The 24,585-nt window shown below is 35.3% G+C and overlaps 2 protein-coding genes across 6 annotated transcripts; one reads left to right on the forward strand and one right to left on the reverse strand.

Annotated features, from left to right (window-relative positions):
* Positions 1–1,165: 1,165 nt before the first annotated feature.
* On the reverse strand, positions 1,166–3,132 carry LOC129241534 (putative RNA-binding protein Luc7-like 1). 2 transcript variants are annotated; one of them, XM_054877927.1, is made up of 5 exons: positions 1,873–3,132; positions 1,732–1,761; positions 1,522–1,669; positions 1,393–1,456; positions 1,166–1,340 (listed from the first exon to the last, which is right to left on the reverse strand). In XM_054877927.1, exon 1 carries the CDS (start codon positions 3,024–3,026, stop codon positions 1,980–1,982), a length of 1,047 nt encoding a protein of 348 aa, XP_054733902.1. In that variant the 5' UTR covers positions 3,027–3,132; the 3' UTR covers positions 1,166–1,340; positions 1,393–1,456; positions 1,522–1,669; positions 1,732–1,761; positions 1,873–1,979. The 2 variants fall into 2 exon arrangements, with proteins under 2 accessions (XP_054733902.1, XP_054733901.1); XM_054877926.1 differs by having other exon boundaries at positions 1,393–1,461.
* A 5,708-nt stretch (positions 3,133–8,840) lies between these two features.
* On the forward strand, positions 8,841–19,562 carry LOC129242872 (E3 ubiquitin-protein ligase Nedd-4). 4 transcript variants are annotated; one of them, XM_054879766.1, is made up of 15 exons: positions 8,841–9,373; positions 10,451–10,533; positions 12,090–12,171; positions 12,232–12,270; positions 12,381–12,550; positions 12,883–13,024; positions 13,082–13,209; positions 13,859–13,961; positions 14,950–15,190; positions 15,306–15,430; positions 15,498–15,639; positions 15,706–15,862; positions 18,337–18,630; positions 18,768–19,166; positions 19,226–19,562. In XM_054879766.1, exons 1-15 carry the CDS (start codon positions 9,329–9,331, stop codon positions 19,326–19,328), a joined length of 2,253 nt encoding a protein of 750 aa, XP_054735741.1. In that variant the 5' UTR covers positions 8,841–9,328; the 3' UTR covers positions 19,329–19,562. The 4 variants fall into 4 exon arrangements, with proteins under 4 accessions (XP_054735741.1, XP_054735742.1, XP_054735743.1 ...); XM_054879767.1 differs by having other exon boundaries at positions 12,886–13,024; XM_054879768.1 differs by having other exon boundaries at positions 12,381–12,541.
* The last annotated feature ends 5,023 nt before the right edge of the window (positions 19,563–24,585 follow it).

Below are 24,585 nucleotides of genomic sequence, written 5' to 3' on the forward strand. Positions count from 1 at the left end.
TTGGAAGTATCCTTCATTTAGCTTCGTTAAAGACTATATTTTAATTGAAAATTTGTTTCTGGGAATATGACATACCCGAATACAGAAAGTTCTCTAAAACATATTCAGGTAATGTTATGAATTGATAACTTATGATACAAATTAAGCGAAATATATTTATAATTGTTTATACTATAATAACTAAACGTTTGAATATATTCAAAAATGCAGTCATATATATAAGTGTCATCCGGCCACACTCTCGCCCGGTAAAATTAAATGTAAAAAATTATAATCACAAGGGATGCGCGGGGTTTTTTTGTCATATGAGTGTACAAACATATGGTACAGTTAAATATAAAAGTTTAACTTTATGTAGATTGGCTTTCGTTAGGGACTTACATGATGGCACAGCTGGCACTCTACGCATATAGCAGTTTGTGATTGATAAACTTACCTTTCCGATAAGTTGCAAGGATCTTCTACTTTGCTAAATTGTGGTAAGTTTTTTTCCCTCAATCTTTCTCTGTTCGAGTAATTTAATAAATCTTAGATATTAAGTTATAATTTTATGTATTTTAGTATTCCTAAATGTCATGTGTAGTGTCTATCACTCAAATATATGGCAATATGAAATATGAAAGTTTGACAACTGGGATTGTTGTCAGACTAGATAAAATAAATAAACAATAATATGGCACATACATATGTACATAAAAAGAGTAAGTAATCTGCGAATGCAGATAGGTTTCTCTGAAAAGCTTTGAAAAATGTGGAAAACGTATAAATACCATTTAGTAATTTTACTTTTAGGAATCGCTACTATACAACTTTATCCTACTCCTAGTTATGAAATCAAATACATATCACTCATTTTCTGCAAGAGTATCGTAATAAGAAAAAGAAAATATCGAGATAAAGGTGTCAATTTACTATGACTCGCTAAGTATAAGTAAATACAGATTTTCATCTGAAGTCATTTCTACAAACTTATCTAAAAATTATTTATTATATTTTCTGATTATGACACCCTTATAGCAAATGACCAATACGTTGTGGGGTTAACTAGCATTTGGCATTTCGCATATTACTTGATATGTTCCAAATTATGGTTTTAATAAAACTTTCCATAGGTGAACTAAGCATTTGTCAAGTTATGGAATGCGAATAAATACAGAAAACCAAATTTATAAATGTTTCAATTTATATTTGAATAGAGGTAGAATATACATATTTAAATACATACCAAGGCCAATTGTAACACTTATTAGATTTATCATGTCCATAGGTAGGAAAAAATTCTATATGCAATAAACCCGGCAACTCATTTCCCAACCATATTTATTTTTCAAAGATGGGGGCTACAAAAAAACTCAGTTATTTTCAAATAACTGTCGTACTTCAAATACATACCCAAATTACCAGGAAAGTGGATACTATGTTGAATTTGGTTTAAGTTCAATTAGGTTGCCGTTGACTATGCTAATGACGTTAAAATCACTTTACATTATGAAAATTTGTGCATTTGAAGTTACTACATACCATTAATATAATATGTGCCAAAACAAATCTTTTTAAATAGAATCTTTTGTGAAGGACAAGTTTTGAAATCATAAAACCATGCGCTTTCGTGAAACCTTGGTCTGAAATGGTCCATTCAGCTTACAGTTCTGGTCAGTGAATAGTTTACCTAAATAAGTTTACTATTTTCGTACTAATATTTTATTTAATAAGCAATCAATATTTACATACCAAAATCTGAACAATGGTGGTATATGATTTCTATAATCGAGAAAGAGATTTTATTCAAGAAATCGCAAAAAGAAAACATTGAATTGAATTTATGATTAGTTACATAATGAAATACGTAAAATATTTTAATTAATTACATACGTGCTACCGGAATCTTCATGTACACATTAAAATCATATGTAGTTGCCGTCGAATAAAGTGTAATCTAATGCAACAGATAGTTTCAGTTTTCTGCAATCCTGTTCTCCTTAGCGGCGATGACGCTCATGTGAGTGAGACCTCCGTCGAGAACTGTAGTTATGTGCTCGGGATCGTGATCTTGAACGCCTTCTTTCTTCTCTGACAGGTGATACCGCATTTCCTCGCCGGTCATGATCCCTTTCTCTTTCTTTATCCTTTTCTGCACGCCTCTCTGATCGACTGTCAGAACTACTTGCACCCCCTCCACGCTCATTACGTCGAGTTCGATCTCTAGATCTCGATCGATGTACACGAGAACGTCGGTCTAGCTCTCGACCACCCACGAAATACCGAGACCGCTGTCTATCGTCACCGCGCTCATTCATTTTTCCACTACGTTTAAGTTCAGCCTTACGTGGACCAGCGCTTTTTTCTAGCTCCACCAATTTTTCACGTATAGTGAGAAAACCCAAATGAAGCTTACCACCAAAGTGATCCGCCAGTCGTATATCATTATCATGTATACCTAAATAGGCAGAACATACCTCACATACTCGCAACTTTTGTTGTTGATAGGTTGAAGCAGGCATTGATGTGCGATATTCGTGTTCTGCTTTAATTTTTTTAGTGCGCAATTCCTCTATTTCTTTCATTAGGGACATACTCTCCTCAACTTCGCCTGCTTCTCCTAGCGCTTCGGCCTTAGCTAGTTTTTTACCGATTTCTTCTGCTAAAGCATGTACGGCATTTGCTTTTTCAGCCACCTCAGCAGTTAGTTCCTCTTGTGTTTCCTTAAGACGCTGTTTTGCAGATTCTGTACGTCGGTCACAATCTGCTATAAAAGCTTGCAGATGTTCCATCGCTTCTATATCGTAATAAAAATCATGCGACTTGGCAGCGCTTTCATAATCAGCTCTGAAAGCAAGATCATGAACTTTTGGGCACTCTCCTAGATCCATGCGAGTTGAAGCGAGAATATCATGAGGACAACAATCAAGTAAAAAACTTTTACATACACGGGAATCAGAAAACTTCAGGCCGCGTCCATCATCTCCATTACGAGTTGTGCCCATTAATTGGTCGAGCATTGCCCTCATTTGGTCCGTGGCTGACATTTTAATTTGCTTCAATATTTAAGTTATATTTTCCACCCGAGTATTTTCGCCAGATTTCAATAACCTTGTCTAGGGAAGAAATTTACACAATCGTATAATACATTCGATACAAAATGGAGCGTTGCGATAACTTTAGCGCATCCAAGAATTGCTTTTTATTTATTTATCGATAAACGGTATTTATATTACTACAATAGGACTATTCACTTTGTTACTGTTCAAGAATGATAGGATACAGGGTGCCGTGAGTGCTGCGTATAAAAAAACATAAAAGAATAACTAAAGTAGAGGTTTTCAGCAATTGCCCTATATTCTATATACCGTGGATATTGCTAGCAACATTACGTGCCGGATAAAGTAGCAGGTTAAACTCTTAATACAGAATCGACCCCGATATACTCAATATGTAAAAGTACTCCGTATCTATACCCATTGAACAGCTAGTGGTGGTTGAGCAACTGATACAATTTTTTTCTGTTTTTTGGTTTAAGAATTGTAAAATTTTGTTTAAATGACTTTAAGTAGTCAATCATTTTTGGTAGTTTTAACATTCCAACGATCAAAAGCTCTACTGCTACTACTTGCTCAATGTGCTTTGCATCGCAAGACTCTAACATCTAAAAGTACATTCATAGGTATATGCAGTAATTACCAATAAATCCATGAAATTAATTCCAGCATGGCAGATTACCTGCAAAATTGACAAGCAGCTTTTAATATTGTTTTGAAAGACTTTCTTCTTAGAAATTACTTTGGAGGAATATTTTGGAGTTTTTGGTTTGTTTAATTATTAACGATATGAGGAAAATACAAGGAGAAGGAATAGTTTATTTAATTGCGCAATTGCTAGTAATAAAAAGTTGGAGGAAAACCGTAAACGACGTTTACTGAGGTTTCAAAAAAGTATGGCAGCAATACGCATTCGAAATTCGATATATCATTTTATAATAAGTAATAACAGGACACACGCTTTTTTTCTGTTATGTGAATGCATAGTTAATAATATCTAACAAATATTTTATTAGAATTATGTGTGCAAATCTTTCTTCTTTGCCTTCATCCATTTTATTTAGATTTTACTTATACGTTTTTCTTTACACTCATAAAAATAATGATCTATTACACAGAAAACAGAGGGTTGTATGTCTCGTTTACGGAATTACTCCAGTTTATTTTTAGTAACCAACTGCGCAATTAATCTAGCTATTTCTTCTTGTCTTTTCCTCATATTGTTAATAATAATTAAACAAAAAAAAACACCGAAATATTTTACCAATATAATTTCATTATTTGTTTCAAATTAAACCTTTCACAATAGCATTGACAGCTGATTGTCAATTTTGCAGGTAATCTGTCATATGTCATATGTGAACAGTTAAATTAAATTTGTTTTTTATTGGTAATTAATGCCCACAGATGCATACTTAGAATATGTTCACATATGCATTAATCGCCTATAAATCCACCAAATTAATCCACCCGTTCACATACGGCAGATTACCTGCAAAATTGACAATCAGCTGTCAATGCTATTGTGAAAGGTTTAATTTGAAACAAATAATGAAATTATATTAGTAAAATATTTCGGTGTTTTTTTTTTTTTTGTTTAATTATTATTAACAATGTGAAGAAAAGACTGAGACGTTTTATTGGTGAAAAGCATAAAAATTGGGTTTGTTGAATAAATTGCCATAAAACTGGACCTAAAAAAATAGCAAAGTTGGGTGAACTTAGGGTCCCACAACTTAAGAAGGAGTTGGCTTATCAACTTCGAGAAACAAAGCTGACGACATGAAATTTGATTATGGCCGCAATATCGAAATTGCCTTTGCAGTCGTCGTCTCAAATATCATCACAAGTTTCATTACACATTTCCCAAAAGTGAGCGGAGCTGTCGTCGAAGATAAATGCGAACTCAGATAGAAAGCAGCGAAAGCTGGGACTTGCAATGGCGCCCCCGATCCCAGGTATTTACTCTGGACATAGGTGCAACGAACTCGATCATCCGGTCAGATTTGGTTAGCAGTAATGTGCAACCAATGGTTGGCTATAAGCTTCAGAAAGCTTCAGGAATGAAAACGGAAACAGATCCGGAAAGGTAGTTTGTGAGGTTATTATTGGAGCTTTGCCAGTTGGGAACACATTTTTACTAGCTGAAATCATGCTGCTGGATGATTTTACATTGGATTTGAATACACGGTTGCTGTCGTATCAGAATATGGTGATACCTCTTAATACTGGCTATAAGAACAGTGTACAGTCCAGAAAGATAATCCTAAGTCAGTGTCAACGGATCCACCCAAAATCTGAATAGTCTTAAGGGCTAATGGGGAAGGTGGCTGTGGGATAGGTGAAGTGTGGGCAATGGAAGCTGCTGCAGAGACGGCAAATATAATCGTGGGAATAACAGTGGTGAAAAAACGAAAAGACACGTTGTTCCAGTAAGGTGTTCAATTATTTGAAGTCATAGTTATTCTGTGATTGAAAAGCCCCGAGCTGTAGAAGCCTTTATAAACTGTGATAGCCCTCAACAGAGAAGCGATCTCATAAAGACTTGGTTACCTGAAAAGAGAGAGCGAAAGATAAAAAGTTTTTGAACAAATACATTCACATATTACATGTTGTACACCACATGGACATGCTGATGCCCTATCTCAGCGACCTTATGCAATAGAGCGTAAGCATTCTTCAAAGCCCGAGATCTGAGAGGATAGTTGACATCTTTTTTTTTTCTATATTTCGAAAGAATATACTTTGAAATTTTCATGCGGAAATTTCTAATATCATAGCTTTTACAGCCCATTAATTACGAGTAGGTAGAGAGCGGTCCGCCTGGTGTTGTAAAAAAAAACCATTCAACCGAATCATCTGAAATTTTAGTATGTTATTCACAACATCAATGGCTATCGCCCGTGGGTATTTCGTATTTTTTTATTGAAAAACTGAACAAAAGAAAAAAAAAAGATTTTTAGAGTGTCAAATTAAAAACCGCGCCATTTTGCCATTTTTTTTATTCTAGTACGGGTACGGTAGTAGATTAATAATTCTTTTGGTTTTTGTGTTTCAGATAAGTAGAAGAGCCAAAATGTATAACACCGTCGAGGTTTATTTTTTCGGAAGGGTCTACTTTAGCGCCATTTTTAAATTGATTAATTTAAAAAAAAATTTCATTTTATATGTAAAAGAAGTTGAATAAAAAACCTAAAAATTTTAAATATCGTTTTTCATTTTTTCTTATTGATAAAAAAAATCCTGAAAATACCCTAAATTTTCGAGCTCATAGCCGCAAGGACCCCTTAGTGCAATTGGAAACTCAGTTCTATAAGAAGTTACTTGAATGATGCTGGCCTAGAAAATATCATGGAAGCAAACGATGTTAGATGGGGTCTAAGGCTGAAATGGCGATAGAAAGTCTTGTGGCAAAGGTATATTGGGTGTAGTGTGTTAGAGGGATTCCACAATGGGTCAACAGGAGATCATCTGGATGTTACTAAAACGCTGGAACAGATTTGGCGGACATTTACTGGGTTAATTGCAGATAATCAGTAGTCGAATATATAGAAAATGGCGCGCTATACTGCGTCAACGAAAGATCCAAAGGCCAGAAGTCATGGAATTACACGGGTACACCATATGATGTCGCGAGTCTGTTTGTAACTATGAACTACTTTAGTAAGGTTCGCATGATATAAATAGTTTTGTTGCTTGATGAAGATTAAAAAAACACGTACAACACCCTGGCATTCCCAATCAGATGGAATTATCGAAAAATTTTACCGCTCTCTAGAGGAACGATATAGAAAGGTACTCGTTTGGGTAGAAGAATTTGGTGTCTAATCGGAATGACGCGGAAGGCACTGTGACAAATCATGAACATTCGCGAAACGTCTGGCAAAAATACCAAACGAATGAAAAACCGAAACATGAATGACAGGCAAGGCGCATTCATTAAAGGTGTGGGCTTTAGATCAACATCAACGTATCGTACATAGAAATATCCCGACAACAGAGAGTAGAAAAGAAAATAAAAAGGGGTTGTCTGTAAAGTCGGTTTACTGACGATAGTTTAACGTGACAACGTCATAAGAAAATACTGATGTAATGATTGCAATTTTCAAAACAAAATTTTAATTTTATTTGTTTGATAGATATTTTGTATGGATATAGAGGAGGAGGTAAATGGAAACGTGAAAAATGACGAAGCATTTATCAAACTCCTGAAAGATATGTTCAATTTCGATTGTGCTTCAGACGTTAATAAGTCAACAGCACTAAGAGGCAACATCATCGATTTGCCTTTTTCAAGACACATTACCCTCGAAACACCACCTTTCATTTCCTACTTTTCCTATCATCTCCTATTCTCAACAGAGAAATGGTTCATTACCATGCACACAGGATGAAGGCATATGCAAATACAAAAATGTGAATTTATATACATATGCGCATATACATACACATGCTCACTCGAGTAGGAGAGAGCCAGATGTCGAACGTTGTCGAACGCGGGGGCCGATTGTGCTCTATGTCGTTCGTTCCGCGCTCTCACTTGCAGTTCAACCAAGGTAACGACGCATGAGCAAGATAACGACGATTGAGTAAGATAACGACACATTTTTTCGTGCGTGCAGCCGGCTAAATCGAATTATAAGACGTTATCACGTCAAAAGGAAGAACAAAGTTGCAGAGCCGACGTGAAGTTGGAGGTAGAAACAAACTATACGATAATGTAAATGGAACGACTTTTCATGATTTTCGTTTTATGCTGACATCGTGAGGTACGCTTCGAATGAAAAAAAGCAAATCAACTGGTTTACCAATACCACCTTTAATAGATTTGCCTCGATGCCACAAGCTGCGATTAGCATGCATGCGGGACAGCTATCATCGATATACTTTTACTTTCATCCAACAAAAACTTTCATACAAAGAACGCCTTGCAATTTCGAGCAAGGGGAAAAAGTTTGTTAAGCGAAAAATGAAAAAGAAAATGTCAGTGAATCAATATATTCGCTTCCAATATGCGCTGAAAATATTAAATAGGCTGATGGGCTTAGAAGATATCTCGCTTGCTTCATCGAATAAGCGACCGTTGCAAGCTGGGGAAGATCGCAATTTAAAATCGCACAATTACAAATTATTCTTTGTTTACTTTGATTTTATTAACAAATGTATAAATTTATTTGGTTACACCATAGATGTAGATATATGTGTACGATTTATGCGATATTCTTGACTTTCCACTCACTTTGGTTTACTACGGGTAAGGTACACTAGACAGGGTTAGTGGGGCGGCAGCCCTTGGTCGGAAAAACCCGAGTCATTCCGGTAATGTAAAACCGGCTGCTATGAAAATTAACTACCTTTTTGTTTGTTTATTTTATGTACTGTTGTCACAGGCCTTGGGAAGCACAGAAACATAAGAAATTGTATTCATATACATACTTTCTTGCCCAGCGTCATCGCCAGCAACAGCAAAAAAAATACATTTGCAATTATTGTTATAACTTGTGCTTTCACAATTTAACACGCAGATTTTAATTTTTTATTTGATTTAATTTAAAACTCACAAATCTCCATTCACTGAATATTCACAACGAAATAACTTCTCTTAATTTTGTTTGCCTATTTGAAGCACTGACGCCATCGGTTGTCATAACCGCGAAAAATAAAGCAACGGTTTTCGGAAGACACCACCTTTAGTATTTTGTATACCGTATATCATTTTTTCCTTGGTTTGTTTTGAAAATCCTCCAATTTCTATTCATAATATGAAGTGGCTATATCCAAATGCATAATTGACAGGTTGTTTCAGAGTGAAGTTTGCTAATGTGTTGTTGTGTGGGTACGCCGCGATAGTTTGTCAGATAATAATTTGCACAACCAAAGTAGAAAATGAGCAATGTTTAATTAACTACGGGCGTATATTTTGCAACGTGTTTGTAAAAACTTAATAGCCTAAGTGGACCAATTGCAATTGTTTCCGACGAAGAAATTCCCCGTATTAAAAGTGTGAATGTTTGTTTCTAATGAATATGAAGTACATGCAGGCAATATTAGTAAAATATAACAGTGGCCCATTAATTATTGAAAAAATTGTAAACGCATTAAAATCAAACTACAATTAAATATATTTGCTAAAGTTCGGTTTTATCGGTTTTAATTAAATTACAAATGTTTGTGGTTTATTGCATAGTTAATGTGAGTGCATCGGTTGTTTGAAAGCGTAAACGAAGGACTTAATCTATAAGTGATACTTGTTTTCATTACATTGTCAAGAATACTTTAATTATAGATTAAGTATGGCTGAGGCGGCGGTGAATGATCAAATCCATGGTTATCATGATGTAAGTAGGAGTTAATACGTGTTTGATGGAAAACAATACATGGTGGGGAAAATAATAAGGATTTTCCTGATTGCTAATGCAAGACTTCGATTCTTGTGGATAATAGATTCATTCACAATAGTACATAAAGAATTACTTATAAAATCCACTCCCTTTTCTCTCCCACACTTCTTAAAATTCTAATTTGCAACAAGTGTATAATTTAAAGTGTTGGTAATATTTTTGTCTAAAAAAACAATAGATACATACATAACTAAAATTTTTTCTTTGTAAGTAGACTTATCTTTCATGGAAGCGTTTATACTAAGATAAAATATCTTGTATAAATCTTTGTTAACATTAATCGGTAGATAAGGTAATGTTATTCACCAAACATCTGCACAAACTGCAAAACACTGAAATCATGTTATCGGAGAAGTGAAACCATCCAGAAGCATTGGTAGTAACGGTATATGCATGCTGATCAACTGGCTACTTAGGGGGCCGGGGTCGTCAGTCTGCTTCATCACTCTGTGTTGAAATGAAACAGAGGAACCAATATCATTCGCCTTACTCCAGTCCAAAATGCAGAGGGGTGAGAAGTGTCCACGACAAAGAAACGTTATTGGTAGCTAACAAGGCCTCCTACTAATATGATACCGTTGGCGAGGTAAGGCATAGTCGGTACCGACGTTTTATCCGAACTCTGCCTGCCAATGTCGCTGAAAATATATGGGGAATATTTTATGTTGCAGAAGCAATAACAAAAACAAAAGATCACTCGCGCCATAGTCAGTTCTATGTTTTGGGAACGACTCTGATTTATATCCAGTAAAGACTACCACTCTAACAGCATTCCCAAAACATTTATGGGGAATGCATACATGCTATTAAAATAACAACAACAGCAAAATTTACAGTTGTCTTATAAGTTCTGCGATGTTTATATTGCAGAATGAGTCCACATTAATAGAACGACCCTAATAATTTCTTGGCTATATCTTAACCAATATTTTTTCAAAATATTTTATTTCTTTTACCAGAACCTTTTCCTCTACTGTATGAATAAAAGGTTTTCTGGTTTTTTTTTTATTTTAGAATGACTCGAGTGATACATGCCACCTACGTATTATAATTATTAACGGAAAATCTTTAGCGAAAAAGGATATATTTGGAGCAAGGTAAGAAAATGTTCATACACAAAATTGTATGTATATATGTATAAAATAATAATTGGCGCTTACACCATTTTTTTTGTGTTTGGCCGAGTTTCTCCCCCATTTGTGGTGTGCGTCTCGATGCTGTTCCTCAAATGGAGAGTCCTACAGTTTCAAGGCGGCTGAGAACCGCAGATATATTTTATGAAGAGATTTTTCATAGCAGAAATACACTCGGAGGTTTGCACTTGTCTGCCGAGGGGCGACCGCTATTAGAAAAAACGTTTTCTTAATTTTTGTGTTTCACCGAGATTCGAATCTACGTTCTCTCTGAATTCCGGATGGTAGTCACGCACCAAACTACTCGGCTACGGCGGCCGCTTACAATATTCGAAATGTAAATATATCTTAATTGTAAAATGAAGCCACAACTTTTTTAATAATTCTTCCACTTATAAATTTCGTATATTAAAAAATAACATTGTAATATAAGATATACAGTGACAGGCTGATCAATTGAGAGGTGTCGGATCTTAAATTGAAATAAAACAACGAAAATTCAATTGATTATATATATAATTGTTATATATATAATTGCGACATTTATTTTTTAGCGGCAGACTAATCGCTTACACTGTCAGAAATCGAAACTATGCTCCCGAGAGGAGTGAATAAGGGGGGAAAATGTTTAAAGTTAATACTTGCGCCGTAATTCGGACATCCGTAAACACCAATTTTGCATGACTCGCAGAAGGACTTCGGTCGTTATTTCGTGAATAACTTTAGTAATGTTGGCTTCCAATACCTCAATCGAAGCTGGTTTATCCACAGAGATAACAAAGATCTGATATCACATGATCTTGATGGCCAATTCACTAGTCCGAGACGAGAGATAAAACCATTGTCTCACCGGCTGTATAGCCAGTAGCGCCATCTTTTTGGATCCACATGTTGTAGAGCTCACTGGTTTCAATTTCTATCATCAAAAAATCGCTTATTATGGCGCGACCGCGTTCGCCAGCCTCATCTTTGAAGAAATATGGCCGATGATTCCCCCCGCCCAAAGGCCGCACCAAACAGTTATTTCCAATGGGTTTTATGGCTGTTCTTGAATGGCTTCGGGTTGCTCTTCAGCCCAAATACGGCAGTTTTGCCTATTGATATAGCCATTAAGCCACATATGGTCCGCATCCATGTACACCATAAGTTGGCCTGAGCTCGCGTTGAACACTTTTAACAGAGCGTCGATTTTCGTAATACAATTCATTGTGCGATTTGTAAACGTTGTTGAGGCGTAAGTCATTCCATGATGTAATGTCTATGAATACTGAAAAAAATTATGTATTTAGTTTGCCAGTAGTCACGCGTGATCTGCCAAAAGAATTCTATTGGAAAAAGTATCTCCAAGCTGAACACCCTTTACTAGTTAACTTTCTTTATGACATTTTAACTATCAACATTCTACTGTAGAGATTTGTAATTATTCTAAAATAACTTTTTTTTAATAAAATTTCATACCAAATAGTTAATACTATAGACTCACATATTTAAACATAAGTAAATTTTGTATCTTCTTGTAGTGATCCATATGTAAGGATTGATTTAAATACAATCAATGGTGATATAAATATAGATTCAGTTTTGACGAAGACCAAAAAGAAGGTATGTTTTTGAATTCAATCATTTCTGTAATTACTGTATCTGTACTTAATTTTTTTTTAGACTCTCAACCCTACTTGGAATGAAGAATTCGTATTTAGGGCAAGTGAATAACTTAAATACATTATAGATTCTCTTAATTTTCATTTTCATGCTTCAGAAAATATTCTTTACATATTTTATTTGAACTTTATTTTCGCATTGTTTTTTAGGTAAAACCTTCAGAACACAAATTGGTGTTTCAAGTATTCGATGAAAATCGACTAACCAGAGATGATTTTCTTGGCATGGTTGAATTGACGCTTAGTAATCTACCAACAGAGCAAGAGAATACGACTATAACTCCACAAAGCTACTCATTAAGACCGAGAAGGTCAGTAGGGTATGTTAAACTGATTTCATTTAAAAATTATATTTTATTATTTATTTATTTTAAATTAATTAGTTTCGACTTTTATTATATTGCTTTTTACTATTTTTCATGAATAACTTTAAAGTATATTCGTTCTTATTGAATAACATTAAATTGGTTCTTTAGATTAACTCGAAGTATCGCACTACGAAGACAACGGTAGCAAATGAAATTTTTCAGCTTTATTGAATTCAAATTTTTCAAACTTTTATTTAAATGTTAACTTTTAATTTAGTTTGATTTAATATAATATTAGTAGTGCGCTTTATTCACAATATGTTATATGATCATTAATATTCAAGCAGCGTAAAGTCGCGGATAAAGGGCACATTAGAGATTTATCATGCATTTATACATGAATCGGGTGAGGCGAGCGAAGCTGACGCCGTTGATGGGGAATGGGAGCATGTGGACAGTGCTTCAAGAATGAGTGGAACTCAAGCGGTACACAATAATTTATTATATTTTTTTGTTAATTTATTACTAAGCATTTGTTTTTAGGGTCAATTCCCGTCCAATGTTAATCACGATCCATTGCCGTCTGGTTGGGAAGAACGACAAGACGCAAATGGGAGAACATATTATGTTAATCATACTGCACGTACTACGCAATGGGAGCGCCCATTAGTGTAAGTGTTAATATATACAATAAATCAAATTTATTATTTTAAAGGTACATATGCATCCCAAATTATTGCATACATACCTACATACAATTAGATAATCAGTTTTAACGAAATACTTGTGACAGAAGAATTCATTTGAATTTAGCGATCTTCCATTTATATTAATAAATTGTGTTATTTCACGAACAAATAAATTCATATAATATCGCAACATTTCTACACTTAAAGACTTAAACTATAGTTATGAGTGAATACATTTTTTTAATGTTTCATTAGAACCCAGAAATTAAGGGCTTGACAGGTAAAAAGCTCCAAGTGGATTTCAATAAAAGTTCATAGCATGTATATATAAACATGTGTACATATGTATAACTTTTGATAAAAAACTTGTGGATAGCTGATGTGGAACCCAGCAGCATTCCCAAAAAAATATTGAAAATGTTTTATACTGTTGAAACAAACACAGTTTAAATATTGCATTAAAAGCCAGCAAATGAATGCGTTGTAGAAAGTATTAAATCGACTTAAATTGATTGATTTTATCAATAGCTTAGAGGTTTGTCACACCTCAGTCATTAAATGTCCGAATTGTTCCAAGAAGATTTGCTTAATATAAAATTTATTATCAAGGTTTTGTTTTCTTTCAAATTAGCTCAGCAACTAGTAATAGCAATGTGAATGTTGAGGCAGCAGCTTCTGATTTCCAACGACGTTTTCATATAAGCGTGGATGAATCTGACTCTAGCAGACCTCCGGTAAGTATGAATTTCTACCTGAAACAATTTGTGAATTAGGCTCTATGTGTATACATGTATTTTTAAAATTAAATTGAATAAATCTGTAAAACACTAAAAAAGAGCCCTGTTGCATTGAAGAATCTATTGAATTCTTTTTGAAAATAAGTAAAATTAAAAATGCCCCTTTTTGGAACCTAGTTCAGTTTTTGAATTTTTACTATCGATATTTTATTGGACAACCTGAAATCTTCTTTTGCTATTACGCAACAACTAAGATTTTGTATCTGATTAATAAACAAACTTAACATGTATTTAAAAAAAAATGTATATTTGCCTTTTGCAATGCAAAAAGCTATTTTAACATAAATAACATCAATCACGTTGTAGGAAATAATTACAAATTCGTGTTTCTAAAGAAGAAAAAAACATGTAAATAGAGCGTTTCGAAATTATTATTTTTATATCATTTCCACTCCGACTCAGCCACATTCGCCAAATGTGAAATGTGAATGTGTCATCATCATCATCATCATCAATAGCACTACAGTCCAGTGCAGACCATTGCTTCCACAACTACGGTTCTCCACTCCAGTGGATCGTCTGCTACGTCTTTCCAGTTTGCGATCCCCATTTTCCGCAAGTTGACTGTGACCTCATCAATCCATAGAAAAGTGGTTGGACGGCTGTGACCTCATCAACCCAAACAAACGCTGGTCTTGTCTATGGAACGCTATACTGGCAGCTCTCCATTTGGGCATTCTGTTCATGTGCCCCAGCCATCTAATGCTTTGACTTTTCATAAAACATATTGCGTTTTCATTTTGAATCAATGCGTCGAGCTCATGATTATATCTGATAAAATAATATATTCTATCGACCTTGTAATTGTAATTCTATCTGCTTTGAACCGTTTCGTTTTTTTTGTGCCTTCCTGTACCTCTACTCTATTTAAACTACTTAGAAAGAATATGTTAACATTTTTATCAAAATCGATGCATTTTTGTAGGCTACGCCTAGATCAGATGAAGATGCTTTGCCGCCAAATTGGTCTATGCAAGTGGCACCAAATGGTAGAACCTTTTTCATAGATCATGCAGCGCGACGTACGACATGGATAGATCCACGAAATGGTCGCGCTAGCCCCATGCCAAATCAAACACGTAGAGTTGAGGACGATTTGGGACCCCTGCCCGAGGGTTGGGAAGAACGTGTTCATACAGATGGACGAGTATTTTATATTGATCATAGTAAGTAGCAATAAACGGAACTTCAGTTCATTTAATAAATAATGGAATGAACAGTATATAATATATAAATAATCTGACTAATCACACCACAATAATATAAATAACCTGTTTTTAGACACTCGCACTACCCAGTGGGAAGATCCAAGATTATCTAATCCTAATATAGCTGGCCAAGCTGTCCCATATTCCAGAGACTACAAACAGAAGTACGAGTATTTCAAGAGTCATATTAGAAAACCGGTGAGTTTATATACAATAATATAATTGAAATTTTTCATAAATAATTTACATGCGTTACATTTCGTAGACAAATGTTCCTAATAAATTTGAGATTCGTATTCGTCGTACCTCCATTTTGGAAGACTCGTATCGAATCATTAACTCTGTGACAAAAACCGATTTGTTAAAAACTAAACTATGGGTGGAATTCGAGGGCGAGACGGGATTAGGTAAGTTCAAGACTTCATAATCAAAAGTAAAAAATAAAAAAAAATACAACACTATATATTTTAAAGATTACGGAGGGCTAGCAAGGGAATGGTTCTATTTGTTGTCAAAGGAAATGTTCAACCCATATTATGGACTGTTTGAATATTCGGCCATGGATAATTACACATTACAAATAAATAATGGCAGTGGTTTGTGTAATGAGGAGCACTTAAGTTATTTCAAGTAAGTACACATTTTTAGTTTTACAAAATTTGGTGCGTATCTTACAAAAATTAAAGGAGATTTTCGTTGCCTATCCCACAAGTTTTTAGAGGGTTCGTATAGATTTCCCGCAACGATATTTAATTCTCAAAGGCCTGCGAAAATGGTTTGAAATACCTTTGGTTTCAGTTGAACCGTACAACGTGTATACTAACCTTGAACCTTTATTTCTAAAAATTATCTTTCTATAGGTCTCCTAACATATATCGAACATCGAACACACCACTCGTGACATATGACCTTAGAGGCTCGAGAAAGTAGTAGTAGTATATCACCTTCTTAGAATAACGCCCAAAATAAATTTCCATATATAATTTTAATATCCAGAATATTAATGTCTTGAAAACAAATTTTGAAAATACAGGATTTTGACCCAAACGAATTTAGGCTGTTTATATTTTGTTTCACATTTTTTTCTAAAATCCGCTTTGATTAGCAGATGGTATTGCAGAATTAAGGTCCGATTCCCTGCTGACGTATGCCCGAAATCATTTTCCCTTGTTAATTTTATGAAATTATCTACCTTTGTATATAAACAAAAAATGCTGACATTTCTAACACTAAATTTATCGATGTTTACTTAGTCTAAAGAAGTTCTCGAATTTTTGGGAGGTAACAAAATAAAAGTTCCTCCATCTCTTATACTTTGCGATTGCAACGAAACATTCTTTGTATAGTGCGCAGTAATGAGACTTTTTCATATTCAGCCCTATCATGCAATTCGTCGTAGACTGTTTTTCGTAGAAAGTAAGAAATTATAATCATACAATTCGAAGAGCACGAAACGTATGTTCAAAACTTGTAGAGTAGCATTCACCGAATACACTTGTAACGTCAAATCTTAGAGTTTTGTACAATTTTTCTACGACGACGTTAAACTAACGGACAAAAATTAGAAAAGAAATAAAAATAGAATTTAAAAGGAAGCAAATAAAACAGCCGTAAAATGTTAGTGCTATATTAACTAGACTATAAATAAAAATAAATTTTTTAAGACTATGTACTTTTATATGACTTCCACAATGAAAAGTTTTAGCGACACGGCAGCAGTATGTCACTTTGCTGGAGCTAATAAAGGAGAAATCAATCATGGCATTGATACTGTAATAGCCCTTCCGGTTATAGTAGAGGAATTTTTCTTTGTCGACTGGCCCATTGGCACGTCGAAATCTCTGCCAACTCCGTGCTGATAGCCTTCCTCCGCAAGAAAACGTAAAACAGAATATAGTCGGAGAACTCAAAACGTATGTAACTTTATTTAACCGGTAAATTTTGATAAACCTGTTTTAAACCGTAATTAAGTCAACTTTTTCTTTAACAAAAAGGCAAGCACTTACATTGACTCGTCCGTATGTTGTTGTTGTTGTTTTAACAGCATTGGTAGCCCTGTCAGTGTAGGTATATCACCGGTCGTCTTCGTCTAGCTCATCTAGGGGTAGGCCCAGGAAACATGCTGTTTCGACAGGTTGGGTCCAGAGGGAGAGGGGTGTTAGATGAGTCGGTTGGAGGGGGCATGTGAAGAGGTGGTTAGTGTCGTGCGGGGTACCTTCACATGCTGGACATGTGTTTGGTATATTTCTGGATATGTAGGAGTTTAACCTGCTTGTGCCAGTGTTACACGAGTCTCACGGGGAAGCTCGAGCTCTTCGTCTGCAGTAGGTGGTGGTTGGACTCCGATTACGGCATTCACAGGACGGGAGTTCATGAAGGTGGTGACGGTGTCCCGGTGGATGTCGTTTATTGACTGTCTAAATACTGTCCGGTCCAGTAGGTTGCGGTCAGTTTTATCCTGGATTTCGTCAGCGTAGTCTAAGAGGTGTCTCCTGACGTGCCTAGGAGGCGGCTCAGGTTCAAGCAGGTGTCTGCAGGGGTGAAACCTGCGGTAACATCCCAGCAGCCCGTTCCCATGGCAGCCGGTTCTACGTTACCGGAATGACTCGGGTTTTTCCCGACCAAGGGCTGCCGCCCCAGTATACTAGCCCTGTCTAGTGAACACTCGTCCATATCGAGAGGGTTGCCTGCACCTGTCAATATTTTTCACTCAATACTGAGACTCCGATTGCTTCTTTCACTTTCCTTTCCCATTAGCACAACCGCACATGGCAACGAATACATTTTAATTTAAAAATTCAGCTAACTTGACAAAAAAAACCTAAAGACTATTTGCTAAATTGTCTCGTTTACTTTGAAGTGAGCTGTTGTCGAAATATCAAAATTTGACATTTGAGTTTGGCAGCACTTTTTTCGTGTTCACATGGATCCCACGATTACAATTTTTTCATATTCGTATTCAAAGGTTTTCTACGACGGATTCTATGATAGGGCTGATTATGTCGCCTTAATATAAAAGCCGAAATTTCTATAAATATATACATACATATGTAAATGACTCTTAAAGAATTGCTTTTTATTTCAATATGAATAATTTCCCACAGATTCATTGGTCGTATAGCTGGCATGGCTGTTTATCACGGTAAACTGTTAGATGCATTTTTCATACGTCCATTTTATAAGATGATGCTTCAAAAACCAATTGATTTAAAAGATATGGAATCAGTTGATACCGAGTATTATAATTCTTTAATGTGGATAAAGGAAAATGATCCACGGCAATTGGAATTGACTTTTTCATTAGATGAAGACACGTTTGGCCAAAAGAGTCAACACGAACTAAAGCCAGGAGGCTCTAATATTGAAGTTACTGACGAGAACAAAGATGAATACATTAAGTGAGTACTCAAATGTTTTAAATGTATTAAACCCTTTAATACATACATATACAATATATAAATAACGAAAGAAAAATATTTATAGTATATCCTGTGTAAACGGTTTATTTTTTATATATTCAAATTTATGTTCTCAGACTTGTTATTGAATGGCGTTTCGTAGCACGGGTCAAGGAACAAATGTCATCGTTTTTAGATGGATTTGGCTCAATAATTCCATTAAATTTAATTAAGATATTTGACGAACACGAGTTAGAATTGTTGATGTGTGGTATACAAAACATTGATGTAAAGGATTGGCGAGAAAATACCCTCTACAAGGGAGACTATCACCAAAACCACATAATAATACAATGGTTTTGGCGTGCTGTACTCTCATTTTCAAATGAGATGCGATCGCGCTTACTACAGTTTGTTACTGGCACTTCACGCGTTCCAATGAATGGCTTCAAAGAGTTGTATGGTTCAAATGGTCCACAAATGTTTACCATTGAAAAATGGGGCACTCCTAACAACTTTCCTCGAGCACATACCTGGTTTGCGAAAATTCTGCAAAATATATCTGAAATGCATTCTAAAATTTGTTTTATTTCAGTTTCAATCGTTTGGATTTACCACCTTATGAAGGATATGTCCAGTTGAAAGATAAACTAGTTAAAGCTATTGAGGGTAGCCAAGGTTTTGCTGGCGTTGATTAATATCTCTACCAATGATAAAATTCTCAATAGCAACGAAAATATCCGCCATATAAGATAAAATGCGGAGTCGAGGCCTTTTACGCTGACTTGTGTACTTATTTTTCTGTTTATTACTACTATATAATAATAATTTTACGAACTTCCTGTTACAAAAAAAAATTAAAATACAAAATTATATTATACCATGCTATTATTGTTTCCAATACAAAACCATTATACCTACTATTGAAGAAATCTCTGAAGCTTTTGTGAGTTGTATTCACATCCAGTAGTGCTTATAACAAGAGGGACCAAAGCGGTAAATTGTTAAACTATCTTTCAATCAATCTGCGGTTTTTATTTCAAAGCTTTAATACATAGTCTTTAAAATAAAAATTCATATATTAAATAATCATATAATACTTAATTTTAAAGATCCAAAACGTTCTCCTAAGTAAATTATGAAAAAATTTGATTCATGCTTTATAATTCATACATTTCGACACAATGATGCACCATTTCTTGAGCGTTATTAGATAATACTGCTATGGCAATTTCGCGCAGTCGCATGTGTACAAGGTGGCGAAAATTTAGTCACCCTATCGGAAGATTTATAATTTTTGCAAATGGCGTGAATTTTGAACTAGACAGCTGCAGTATATAAACAGACAAGCGAAGCAGCACGTAAAGCTCAAAATAAAGGTTTCCATTACTCAAAATCATTTTTTTATTTAGTAAAAAAGTTATTCAAAAATAAAATTGATGATTAACTTTGCACCAATTTGTATGTGAGTTATATATGAGTTATATGTGTATATGTTCTCTTTCTACGTGTAAGTTTTGTATTTCTATAATGTACAATGTTTAAAGATTTGACTTTTTGCGTGCTTATATGCATTTTTTCCTTTATTTATTACAATCTGCTAAATATTAACAATATGCAATCTTTGTACAATTAGGATCTATTATGCTCTTGTGCCAATGTAAGAACAGTTAGTTCGTTTATAGTTAGACTGTACATCTTTTTGTCAATTATGCAGTCGGTGTGAGTAGTTTTAGTCTTCGTTTGATATTTTCTGCCGGTACTGTTTTATGTATTTGTTCGTTTTGGTGGACTGATAGTCGCTGTATATTTTTAATGCTACACTTTGTGATTATGCCTACATTCAATTCACGATGGATGGCATCATGAGAAATAAGCCAAAAAGCATTAGGTATATTTCGCAATATTTTAGATTCTGTTCGCTATTAAGCTCAAGATTGGTGTTTTAGCTTTTTTAGGAAACAATTCTCAATGAAGGTATTGATTTGATTTGGTTGAAGGAATTCCATAATATGTATTTTAACGAAAGTCTACTAATTACACAGTTGGTATATTTTGGCTGATTCGCTCTTTCAAATAACGATACCAATAGCCACTATTGAATTAATAATAGTTAAAAGTATGAGTATATAAGTATTCATTAACCAATTTTAACGCTTTTTGTGGCTAGTGAATAATTCCTAGACAGTATGGTACGGCAGATAGATATACAATTTTAAACCAAAGATTAACGCGGTAAAATTATTGAAACTTCTGAAAATTAATCTAAAAACAAGCCTGAAACTAGGAAAAGTATAGGAAATATCCCTACTTTTCAGGCATTCTTTGTGTTTCGAACTTCGCTTGTTGAGGTGTTTCCATATGGTTGCACTACTCGGCAAGCTGGAGATGAGATTTTTTTATTAGTCGGCTTCGATTCGCCACTTCTCTGCTCTCTTTGTTTGGGCTCTGCTCTTCCTCTTCATCTTGATTGGCGCGATAGCCGTTTACGTGATTTTGGCCGAGTTTAACAAAGCTCGTCAGTCGTTTCTTTCTCGTGCTACCGGGGGCCAGTTGGAAACACCAAGTGAAGCCAAGTCCTTCTTTTCCTGATGAGGCCGGTTCCTAAATAAACGAAAACTTTTACAACCTCAAAATTATAACTCCACACTGACGACGGTGTCGATATGCGAGTGCGCCAACTGTTTGTTTGATGACAGGAGTACTTCGTTTCGTCCTCTTTCACCACCAGACCCATTCGCTTTTCTTCTTTATCCAGTGTGGAAAATGCAGAACTAACAGCGCGGTTGTTAAGATCGATATGTCAATATCATCTTCATACGCCAACAATTGCACGCTTTTATAAAAAAGAGGTTGTCTGTAAAGTCGGTTTACTGACGATAGTTTAACGTGACAACATCATAAGAAAATATTGATGGAATGGTTGCAATTTTCAAAACAAAATTTTAATTTTATTTGTTTGATAGATATTTTGTATGGATATAGAGGAGGAGGTAAATGGAATTGCAATGGAATAGGTCAAGTTACATTTACACAAACGTGAAAAATGACGAAACACTTATCCAATTCATGAAAGATATCTTCAATTTCGATTGTGCATCAGACGTTAATAAGTCAACAACACTAAGAGCCACCATCATCGATTTGCCTTTTTCAAGACACTTTAAACTCGAAACACTCCCTTTCATTTCCTACTTTTTCTATCATCGTCCTATTCTGAACAGAGAAATGGTTCATTACCATGCACACAGGAAGAAGGCATATGCAAATACAAGTATGTGAATTTATATACAAATGCGCATATACATACATATATATGCTCACTCAAGTAGGACAGAGCCAGATCTCGAACGTTGCCGAACGCGGGGGCCGATTGTGCTCTTTGTCGTTCGTTCCGCGCTCTCGCTTGCAGTTCAAGCACATTAGCTTACATTTGCTTGCATACGGAATAGATTCGTATATTTGATATGTCCATATGATTTGTATGCATCTTTACATATAGATTTGTTTTTTTTTTGGGAATTGCGCGAAATTGTATATGTATATGCATGTTTATATACATATATTAGTATACAACATATCTTATAAGGTATATGGTAAATATTACCATACATTTTTTCCTTCATATATAATAAAAAAATTAATAATAATAACATTAAAACAACAGGTATTATTAACAAACTTGGTTTTATTTTAAATTCTTCAAGTAAATCAAATCAATAATAATCAATAAGAAGGCATATGCAAGTACAAATACGTGAATTTATATATGTACATATGTGCATATACATGCATATATACGCTCACTTAAGTAGGAGAGAGCAAGATGTCGAACGTTGCCGTTCGTTTGCTTTGTTCGTTCCGCGCTTTCGCTTGCAGTTCATTCCAGGTAACGGCAATGAGCAAGGTAACGACACATTTTTTCGTGCGTGCAGCCGGCTAAATCGAATTATAAGACGTTATGACGTCAAAAATTGTGCCTAAGCGATTAAGTTCTGCGACAGCGAGTCACTCAGTCTGAAACCTCGTTTGGTATTAAATGGCTCGGAGAATTCCTTTTCAATTCTGATGGCACTGCTGGTATTGGGCACCGTTATTTTACATAGCCGTATTAGTTTTGCGGGGATATTAAATTCAGACATAAAATCGTCAAAAAGATGGTGTTGATTCTCCTTTAAAGACTTGGCGTATTGTGAATATATGGTGGATAGTGGATTTTCCAGGTCTAAAGCCACACTGATATATATAAGCTATATTTAAAAGACTAATCCCGCGGTGATTGGCACAGATTGCAGTATCACTCTTTTTGTGGATTGGGCAAAGCTCAGCCGGCAATCCGACTTCCGCGGATTTGTTGTTCTTTAGCCGCATTATCGCTATTCTTAACTCGTCATGGTCGGGTAGCAGCACGACAATTCCATCGTCAACGAATGGGGTATCGGGATCTTCCGATTCTCTGTGATATGCGCAGATATCACTATTTAACAGGTTCGAGAAGTATTCCCTCCATAATTTAAGTATGCTCTGGATGTCAGCCACCAGATCATTGCCTTTGTTCTTAGTGTCCATTTACACACGGAAACATTTGGAAGGGAAACATTTTGTTCGGGGGAGAAGGACGGCCGCGGAAGAGAGAAGGGAATTTGTCTTCTGTACTGGCGACACGCTTTGCTCTTCTTATTCGTATTTTCAATTTTTGACATTTGCTTCATTTGTTTTCTTCTTTTGTGGGAGAAAGTTCTGAGTTATGTGTTGGTTTTCAATCAATCAAACGATGACAAACATCCGAACGCTGTTTGGGAAATGCACGTTTATTTTTGCTAGTAAAGTAGATATAATTTAAAATAGTTATGGGGCATGTTTACGTTGAATTCTAATTTTTCTCCGCATTTCTAGATACTCAAGTTAATTTTAAGTTAATTATTTATATATGAAGTATTTTTAATTAAATTATTTGTATTCAAGTGCAACAATTTATAAATATATTTCAATAAAAAAACAACAAATTATTTATTATTCAACCAGTTTGCATTCTTCATTGATATATTTAAGAAACTGTTGACGAATGTTTTCCGTTTTACATGCTAGCGGCTTGTAGAATATATTCGAACCAGAAGATGCTAAAGTAGTGAACGTCAAAATGTTGCCGAAAACAATTTTGCCCATGTGACCGCGAATGAGACATGATAAGAGAATTTCCAGGGACTCCCTTCCAGATGTCTCCGTGTGTAAATCCGGTGTTACAGGCAAACACCCCGGTCTTAAAACCTTCTGTAAGCCATCGAACTTTCTGGTAGAATTTTCGGGCGTTGTTTCCTTTGGCCAGCATCTCAAACTCCTCGCACTCACGTATTTCGGCTTCTCATTTCTTCCTTCTGATAATACGTCTCTCTTCTCTCTCACCCCTGTCATTGAAATCGCGAAGCACGATTTTTACTTGGCGACGAAATCTCTTCCACAACAAATCCGACACCGAATTTCCACTCCCTTACATGGTAGCCGTAGTAAACGTCGCAAGGTCCTTTGTTTTGTTTTTTTGCCTTGACCCGTCCATCTCATCTCTTGAATAGCAGCCTTTACTCTCACGAGGACATCAAACAACCGGCCAAAGGCAATTTCCCCATTAAGAGACCGGACATTCCAGGTGAATGCCAACAAATCATAGTCCTTAGTACGTTGGCAGGGGTCGTCATCAGAATACATCCGAGGTTTGTTTTATTTTTCCTTGGGGGAGAATTTTTATGTATCGAGTCCTAAACCTAGAGCACAACTTGCAGTGGCACAGAAGTGTGTGTGCGTGCGTATAATTTCTTATGTTTGGTTGTTGTTGTTGTAGCAGCACAAACATTCCCCATACATACATATGTGTGTGTGTATAATTTCTTGTGATTGGTTATTGTTGTTGTAGCGGCATAAACATTCTCTATACCAGTGCTGTCCATCCCATACATCAAT

Source organism: Anastrepha obliqua, chromosome 3 (genome assembly GCF_027943255.1).
Source record: "Anastrepha obliqua isolate idAnaObli1 chromosome 3, idAnaObli1_1.0, whole genome shotgun sequence".
Lineage (NCBI taxonomy): Eukaryota > Metazoa > Arthropoda > Insecta > Diptera > Tephritidae > Anastrepha > Anastrepha obliqua.